Source organism: Orycteropus afer, unplaced genomic scaffold, assembly GCF_000298275.1.
Source record: "Orycteropus afer afer isolate SDZICR_OR568_19922 unplaced genomic scaffold, OryAfe1.0 scaffold00115, whole genome shotgun sequence".
Taxonomy (NCBI): domain Eukaryota; kingdom Metazoa; phylum Chordata; class Mammalia; order Tubulidentata; family Orycteropodidae; genus Orycteropus; species Orycteropus afer.
This window is the reverse complement of record NW_006921702.1, coordinates 3,741,086-3,750,677: the sequence shown is the minus strand read 5'-3', so window position 1 is coordinate 3,750,677 and position 9,592 is coordinate 3,741,086. Positions and strand designations below refer to the sequence as shown.

Below are 9,592 nucleotides of genomic sequence, written 5' to 3'. Positions count from 1 at the left end.
ACCTGGGAGGGGAAGAATAAAGAATAGTAGTAAAAAGGACAAAAGTAATAATAATAGTAGTAGTTTTAATACAGACAAAAACAAACAAACTAAAAAAGAGAAAAATGAAAAAAAAAAAAATGGGGCATGGTGGGGCAGGGCACCCAGGCTCCCTCTGAGCACACAGACTGGCATGGAATTTCTGCTGGCCCAGAAGGTGGTTGGCCATGAGGGATGGCTGCACCTCCATTCACCAAGAGGGTGTGGGGTATAAGAGTAACAAGGGGAATGTCATACCTTTTCAGGCATCTGTGTCCAGAATGTGCTTGCAGTTCCCAGAGAAGTGGAGCCTGTTCTTAAGTCCCTGGAATCTGGGATAATGCTGTTGTTTTAAATATCCATAATGGTCAAACCACTTGGAAACATTCAAAATGGCTGCACCCTCTGGACAGGCTAAAATCCACAGCTCAGCCTGCCTTCCTCTTCACTGCTTCCCCTTTTATTCACCAGTCACCAGAGCAGTCCTGGCTAGCAGGGCTGACTTTTAGGTTAATCCTTAAATCCTACCACCACTCAACAATGTCCAAGCTGTTTGTGCCATCAGGATCGCTGCCAGACTGCAGCTTTGTATGTCTCCTTTGTTGGGTGTTTTCTTGCAAATTCTTCTGCTAGTTGGAGTTTAGTCCACTTCTGTATCCTTCCCTTCAAGGCTCAGGGGTCCAGGATTATCTTTTGTATTTGTGTTAATTGTTTCCCCTTTTCTTTGTTGAAGAGGGTCTGTGCAGTCTTTCTGCCTATTTTGACATCTTAATGGAACTGCCCACTAAATTTTCTCTTGATGAATGACAGTAAATTGTTTTTAATTTCTCTCAGTTCATTAAAGTTCTGTACCTTTAATTTCTTTATATAAACATATTTTCTCATTTATCTATTCATTTGCTTGTTAAGTTAAAATACATGCCACTTATAAATCCTCTTGAAACATTTTGCCAAATGTCTTATAGAAAGTAGGAACCAATGTATGATGCTTCTATTGATGCTGTTAGTTGCCATTTTGTAGATTCCTACTCAAGCTCACTCACTGCCATTGAGTCAATTCTGACTCATAGAGACCCCCATTGATTTTCCAAGGTTGCAATTCTTTATGGAAGTGGACTGCCTCATCTTTCTTCCATGGAGTGATTGGAGGGTTCGAACCACTGAACTTTTGGTTAGCAGCCAAATGTCTTAACTGCTACAACACCAGAGCTCCTTGACTTATGCTATTAGAGAATAAAGATACATATCTCTTCTCATAGATACAGATTCATTCGTGAAAAGTGAAATATTATAATTATTTCTCTAATACTAGTGAGGCTTAAACATTTTTATTTGCTTATGGGTCATTTAAGTTTCTTGTTTTTTTCAGTTTATTTCTTAATATCCTTTGCTTTGTTCCTACTGGGGTATCATGGTTTTGCCATGGATTTTTAAAACAATAATAGCAAGAATTATTTATCTGACATATTTTTCCATTGGGATTTTCTGACTTTTGTTGGTATATTTTTTACATTAGAAAATTGTTTTTTCCTTCATGAATTTTGGCTTCAGTGTCCTATTTGAAAATATTTTCTACTCGCCCAACCTTATAAATCAATCCCTTAAATTTTCAGGTGATCTGTTCAAACCAAAAAATCCAAATCCATTGCCATTGAGTCTTCACTGACTTATAATGACCCAATAAGGCAAAATAAAACTGCTTCATAGGGTTTCCAAGGCTATAAATCTTTTTTTTTTTTTTTTAATTATTATTTGGGTGAAGATTTACAGAGCAAATTCACTTTCCACACAGCAGTTCACATACACTTTGTCTCATGACATTGACCACAGTTTAAAACAATGCAAAAGTTCCCCTCTCACCTCCTCCCCATAGTTACCTCTTTCCAGTGTCCATCCCTCCAGGCACTCCTGCCCCAGAGCTGTCTCCCTGTGCATAAGCAGCTCTTCTTTCTCCCATGATTGTTCTCTCCAAGGAGTGTATCTACCTGAGGTAAATGTTCAACTCATATGCCTGTCTTTTGTTTGGCTGGAAACCAAACAGTGTGTGGGTTCAATTCCAGACCTGAAGGGCAGCTAGAGGCCATAGTCTCAGCAGTTCCACCAGGCTCTATTGGACCAACAAACCTGGTTCCCCCCCTTTTTTTTTCTCCAAATGATTTTGAGTTTTTTCCACATTGTTCTCCCTCTCTATCAAGGATCTCCTACATAGATCCTCTTCCACATGGATGACAGTGGTAGCCAGGTATCATCTAGTTCTTCTGGTCTCATAGTCATATAGGCTGCAGATCGGATGGTGTACCAGTCGCTAGGACTAATTGTTTCCATGAATTTTGCTTTTCTTCATTCTTCTTTGCTCTAGACGAAGAGAGACTCATTGTTGCATCTAGATGGCAGCTTGCTAGCTTTTTAAGATCCCAGTTGCTACTCGCAAAGCTATAAATCTTTACAGAAGCAAAATACCACATCTTCCTCTCACAGAGTGGCTGATAGGTTCAAACGGTCAACTTATTGGGTAGCAGTCAAGTGCTTAACCATTGCACCACTAGGGCTCTTTTGGTGATTTGTCTAAAGGCCTTAAATTATCCATTTAAATCAGTAATCAGAGAACAATATACTTTTGTTTAAAGGTTAATATCTAGATCTACCTTTCTTCTTTGTTTACAAATGGTTGCCTCATTAACATATATTGCAAAAATTTGTCCTATACGCATGAGTTTGGAATGATTTCTTTATCTTTTCATTTCTGGACTTTGTATTCTGCTCTATAATGAATATCATATTTTTAAAATATTGTTACACTTTTGTAATAGTTTTACTATATTACATTTTAATACTATTATCTGCTAGGATATGGTTAGTAACTCACATTTTTCTCTTTCAGGTGAACTTTAAAATAATTTCTAATGCCATCTTCCATATCAGTTTTCTAAAAATGCAGAGATTTTTTGTAGCATCAGAATTTGAATAATACATAGTGAAAAATAAAAGCTGAGATTATAATGTTGTAGCGAAGATTTTGCTTTGGGGAGAAAAGTGAAGGGCAAGTGGCTAACTTGAGGAGGAATGTTATTTGATGCATCACGAATTCAGGACTTGTAGGGGAGTTAAATATCCCTGAGACTATCTCCCTTTATTGTTGTATATTCCAGTTTGACGTTGGCCAATGGAAGCCCGAATAATGCAACTTACACACATGAATTTACACACACAGAGTACTGGAGTTTCTCTGTTCTCCATTGCTGGAGCTGACTTTGGAGTCTAGAGCAGGGCTTGAATTTTATCTTCAAATTCTGACCTAGTCATAGTGCAAATAGAGTCATCATCTCTGCTCTCCTGGATATGGCCTACGGGAGCTATAGGGAGAGAAAACACTTCCTTCTAGAGCAGCATTGGATGTCCTCCTGCTCTGATGAGAGTCCAGATATCTGCACTGTAAAGATTGGAAAGATAATCTCAGCTTGCAAAGAATGTCCAGAGCAAGTGTTACTGCCACTGAAGAATTCAGATGATGAAGGTGGGTGGGTCTCAGTGTTTGGAAGGCAGCACCTCCTGACAAAATGGCCTGCATGGGCTGTTCACCAAAGGCTGTGATCTCAGGGAATGAAATAAATCTACCCCCAGGATGAAAACAAAACAAAACAAAAACAAAACACTGTTATCGAGTCGGATCTGACTTATAGCGACCTCTCCTTGGGTTTCTGAGGCAGTATCACTATGGAAGTAGATTGCCCAACCTTCCTTCTGAGGAGTGGATGGTGGGTTTGAACCACCAGCCTTATGGTTAGCAGTCTAATGCCTTAGGCACTATGCCACCAGAGCTCCTTCTTCCAGGATGGGGGTCAATATTTTCCATTTATGTTTTGGTGAAAGTCTTCCAGAGACAACAATTTTTATTTTGGCCAGATTTTTATATAATTGCTCTTCTTGAGTATAATTATACAAAAGCAGACTCAACTGAAGTCTTGTCTTATAGGCAAGGCAGGTGCTCAGGAGGATGGCTGCTGTCTTCCTGTTTGTCACAGCCCAGGACAGGTCCAGGGAGCAGCATACAGAGATGTGCTTGTGATTCAGTGTCAAAGTCTAGGCTACTGTCAATTGAAAGCATACAGGATTTCGAATGAAAAGAGCTGTCTTTCCTTTCCTATGAGATAATACTACCAGTTAATTCCCTTCAAGTCAACTTGAAGTATCAGACTAGGATTGTGCTGCATAGGGCTCTCAATGGCTGATTTTTCAGAAGTAGATCACTAGGCCTTTCTTCTGAGATGCCTTTGGGTGGACTTGAGCCTCCAAACTTTTGTTTAGCAGACAAATATGTTAACTGTTTACATCATACAGAAATTTCTGTGAGATAAGTAAGGCTAAATAACCCTCAAAATATTATAAGCATTTGCTTGGAGCTCTGTAGGATACCATTTCTGTCTGAATTGCACAGGAGGAGAAGGCAGATAGAAACCCTATGAAATGCTGCTGAAAGATCAAGAATCACAGGGAGTTTGTTTCTGTTTCTGTTTTCCCTTTGTTTTTCACTCACTCAATGAAAGGTGAGTGAAAGTTATCCAATCTGTGGAGAAATGGCATAAAGGGAGTACTACATTTAAAGTTAGGGAACCTAGGTTCTAGATCTAACTCTACTATTTATTACTTGCGTGACTTTAGGTAAATACTTCACCTCTACTAGCCTCAGTCTACCTATTCATAAAATAGCAAGATTTTTGTACAATGCATGCTACAAGAATTAATTACAGAGTTGTAGGAAATAATGAGTGGAGGTTGATGAAAGTACTCTGTAACCTACAACAGGCTCTACAAATGCCTGTATACAGATAACTATTCTTTATGTGCATACATATTTATATGTATACAAATATAAACACATTTGAGGAAGCAGCAGGGCCCTCTCTTATCCCACATGCATACTAAGTGACTCTATGAGCTAATGCTCTGTTGGGTTATGGCCATGTCATGCTGCCCGCTAACTCCAACATGGCCAAAGGTAGTAGTTCTTGCCTGATCACCCTCATGAAACTTGGGGGATGTTTCTCTGTCTGAAAGAAATACCAATTGGGACAAGAAGCATTTTGTCCCCTCTGCATCCTTAATGTCATCCTCCATATACAGTCATCCCACATGTGATACTACCCCTTATGTGATGCTTTCCTCTAGGGATGTCATCCCATATTTAATGCATCACTGTGATGTCATCCTCCATGTGTTGTTGTCCCCTCTGTGAGAAGCAGAATGCAGCTCTCAGAGTCTGTCACTTTTTCTCTCAGCCACGCAAATTTTCCCATTGAGAAAAATACGGGTTTTGACTAGATAATCTCTGTAGTACCCTTCAGTTCTACCTTTCCATGTTCTGTGCTCAACAGTTATCACTCCTGCATTAACTTGGTCATGACACAAAGATCCTATGTAGACCTGGTATTCCAACTCTACAGAGAAATCATGTGAAATAAAACCCCTGTAGCTGGTGGCTTCAGAATGACTCAGCTGCCATCACAGAATTATGGCATTCTGGGACCAGGCAGAGAGCCACTGGACAGGTTAGGAGACTCGTGAAGGCTGGAGTTTGGAATCTCTGCTTTAGGCAGGAAAAGTGCCGGGGTTCCATCAGTACTACAGACACACTGGGGACAGGCTGGGTGCAATGTCACTGACATTGAGTTCTTAGCAGTCTCACTAAGCAGTCTGGCCTCTTTAATAGTCTACAGTTGTTTTGTCCTTCCTATTGAAGGGATTGTAGGGTTTCACGGTTGTGACCATTTGAGACAGAGGTGCCTGGTGGCGGAAGAAATCCCCTTCCATATCTTTCTTTAAGATGCTGTAACAGAGTGGAGGAAAAGGGAAAACAAAAAAAAGAACACTTAAAGAAAGAAACACATTACCTCATCTATTTTGCAACTAATGATAAACATGTATCAAAGAAAGAAAATACATAAAGCAGGAATGGAGACTGGAAATCATTAATCTTTGGGTATATTCCTGGTTTTATTGCACTCAGTTGCATTTATTGAAAATCTACTACGTGCCTAGAATTACATTAGGTGCTAAGAATACAGAAGATATAGCCCAAAGGAGGTGAGTCTGTACAGAAGCAATAGTTACCACATAAAGTCTCTGAAAGGGGTGGGTCCATGGCACCATGGGAGCATGGAGGAGACAATTAGACAGGAATGGAAAAAGAGAGGTGGTGTAGGGAGGAGTGTGCTGTGGGGCATGAAATAAAGGTAAGATAGGACACGGAGCATTTGAGGAGAGGCTAAATGGATGAGCAGTGAGTGGACAGTCTCCCCAGAGGAGGAGCTGTATGTTGGCTGAGGAGTATCAGTTCATCTTAAAGGCAATAGGGGGCTTCTAGTGGATTGTAGGGAGCTCTGGTAGCATAGTGGCTAAGGCACTTGACTGCTAACCAGAAGGCTGGCGGTTCAAACCCACCAGCCACTCCTTCCTTGGAAGGAAGTTTGGGCAATCCTACTTCCGTAGTGATCCTGCCTCAGAAACCCAAGGAGGGGTTGCTATGAGTCAGGTCCAACTCGATGGCACATAACAATAACAACAACAGTGGATTGTAGGAGTACCTGGTTGTAGGAGGTGGTGCAAACAGTTAATACACTCCACAGCTAACTTAAAGGTTGATGGTTCAAGTCTACCCAGAGGCACCTCAGGAGAAAGGCCTGGGAAATATGTCTGTTAAAAATCAGCCATTGACACCCTTGTGGAGCACAGTTCTTCTCTACACATGAGATCTCCATGAACTGGAGTTGACTCAATGCCAACTGGTTTTAATGGATTGTAATCTGCTCTCAGAAGCCAACTACCTGAAGTAGTTTTGCTGTAAATTTGCCAAAACTGGAATCACATACACAATGTGACGCTCACATGTGGCTCACATGTATGAAATCATCCACATATGGCAACTGAATCTAAAATGGCTTTGTTTTTACACTGTTATCATGAAGTAATAATTGCTCTCTTTTGTTTTGTTTTTGTTCTCTTTTTCATTACATTGGAGAAAAGGGCCATTAGAGTGAAAATCAAAACTTCTGTAAAGGTTACCTTCTGGTGTGAAAGAATGTGCAAGAAATGCTAGGATTTAAAGGAAATATAAGCTGAGGAAAATGCACTTTCACACACATTTCACATTTTCTTCTTCACAAATTTGGAGAGTCACAAAACCTCTCCTTACCCACTTCCTGTGCCTCTCTATCTCTTCACTTCAAATCTCTGCCCATAATTTATTTCTACTTTTTTTTCTTTTTTCACTTCACTTAATATTAATCCTAGAACATGGCTGGGACCCTGTCCTTTCCACTCAAAATGTGATATGAGCACCTCATGGCCACCAGGCCCTTAGCTGGCATTTGAGGCCTAAACAATTTAACTCTGAGCCACCTTTGCAACCTAACCACTGAGCTTCACTGCAAATGACACTCAGCATGCATACAGTATCTCTCCAATCTGTTGCTAAGTCTCTGGTCTGGCAAACCAGAGCACATTCCCCCACTGGTGTTGTCAGAATACAGATTGTAAGAGGTAAAGCAGAAGAGTGGGCAGAGAGGAAGTGGAGGCAGTGAGTGAAAGGAGAGTGGTTGGTTGCTTTTTAGAGAAGTTCATAAGTGAAAGGAAGAAGAGGAGAGAAGCAGAGTGGTGATCAGAGGGGAATGCATTTGCTTTGTACAGTAGGGAGACTTGACAAGTTAATTTATAAACAATAGCCCAACTGGGGAGACATGAAGTCCTCATAGCAAGCAAGGGGAAAGCAGGAGTGAATAGGATGAAGAAGGAGGAACTGACCTTTAAAAAGTGAGACATGTCTTTCTGGGAGAAAAAGACAAAGAGTGGTGATGGGAGTAGAGATTCTGATGTGAGAAAGAGAGGGGGTGGTAATAAGGGAACAAAAATATCACCGTGAAGCATAGTGAATAGTCCAGAAAGTGAAAGTGAGACCTGTTGAGAATGACCTGGGAAAGGAGATGGTATTGGAATCTTATGTAATGTAGAAAAGTCTGGAATATAATCACTATGGGGAATGGTATAGGCTTTTAAAAACAGCCAAGTAAATTGAAGACTAACACTGAGGTACAGAAGAGGTTAGTATTCAGGAGTTCCCAGGGGATGTCCAAGCACAGATAGCTTCTTAGAAATAAAATAACAGGAAAAAGTGTATCATATCAGATCCACCATCAGGAGGAAGTTAGCTCATGGACTTCTCGTGATACTTATCACAGAGAGACTTATAGTCACTCTTTCACTGGAAATTTTTAGCAAAAATAACATTAAGTATCACATTAAACAAAACTCTCTGCCACTGAGTTGATTCCGACTCATATTGACCCCTATTGGATTTCCAAGGCTGTGAGTCATTATGGAACCAGATTGCCCAATCTTTCTTCCATGGAGTGGCTGGTAGGTTTGAACCACTGACATTTTGATTAGTAGCCAAATGCCTTAAGCCCTACACCCACCAAAGCTCCTTAATATTTAGTGTCACAAAAATTCAAAGGCAGTTATCTAATGATGGAGAGCCTTGAAGAGCTGAAAGGAGAAAAGTTCCTCTGAACATAGATAGGATCAGGAGGGCCAGGCTTAATGCCTAGCCCAGAGCTCCCTGCTGAGAGGGCACCAATCTCATGTAGGCAGAAGGATTTTCATTTTTAAATTTAATCGCCATAATATCACCCTCCCTACCTGCTCTGTGCATTATAACCTTAGATCATCTAGACTTTGAAGTCTAGAACTGTGATCAGAGGACATCTTGATCCTTAACTAACATCACCTTATAGGTTATGGGTGACAGCTGGAGTCTGCCATTGACTGTGTTTCTCTGGAGCCTTAAGTGCACTCTGAGAAGAATAATCTCAGAGAACCCACCTCAGAGGGTGATTAATTCTGGCCCTATTCTAGGAAGTTATGTGAAACCTGTACATACAACAGGTGTGAAATGTGAAGGCTACCCAGGATTCTGTAATAGGCCTAAGTCCGGAAATGAGTTTCCTGCTGAAAGACACAACTTCTCTTCTCTAGTAGTAGCAGTAGGTGACAATTTTACAATTAGAAATAAAGATTTCCCTGAAAGAAAGAATATTTCACTATATATTGGATTGCTGCATCATGTGGTTGTGGACAGGTGTTAAACCAACAGGATGTTGGGGGTGGGGATCTATGTCGTCTGGGGTGAGAAGAAGGATTGTGAAACACAAAGGTGAGGAATGAGTGATATTTGCCATTTTCCCTGACATAGCATCTTTGAGTTGGATTCACTCCTATATTGTTAATGATTTAGATACAGAATTTTATCTCAACTCTTTTGGAATAGCAAATTTAAATATAGATATAAGGAAACACTTAATTTTGACATAGGTTGTGGTCTTTACATGAAGTAAAACATGTTGATTTTCTAAATTTCTGCCAGTCCAGCCTTGGAAAGGGATTTCTGAACTTTCTTTTTAGAGAATATTGATTGAGTGCAAAATATTAGCTTAGAAAATAAAATATTTCCTCTAAAAATTGCTCTTGGGAGGCGGGGCAAGATGGCGGACTAGGCAGAAGGATTGCACAGACCCTCTTCAAC

The 9,592-nt window shown here is 40.4% G+C and overlaps 1 protein-coding gene across 1 annotated transcript in view; it reads right to left on the bottom strand.

Annotated features, from left to right (window-relative positions):
• Positions 1-5,718: 5,718 nt before the first annotated feature.
• SPATA48 (spermatogenesis associated 48) overlaps positions 5,719-9,592 on the bottom strand; it is a 191,187-nt gene continuing 187,313 nt past the window's right edge. The window contains exon 9 of the mRNA XM_007943934.1: positions 5,719-5,842. Coding sequence (XP_007942125.1) covers positions 5,719-5,842 — 124 coding nt within the window. The remainder of the gene's footprint in view (positions 5,843-9,592) is intronic.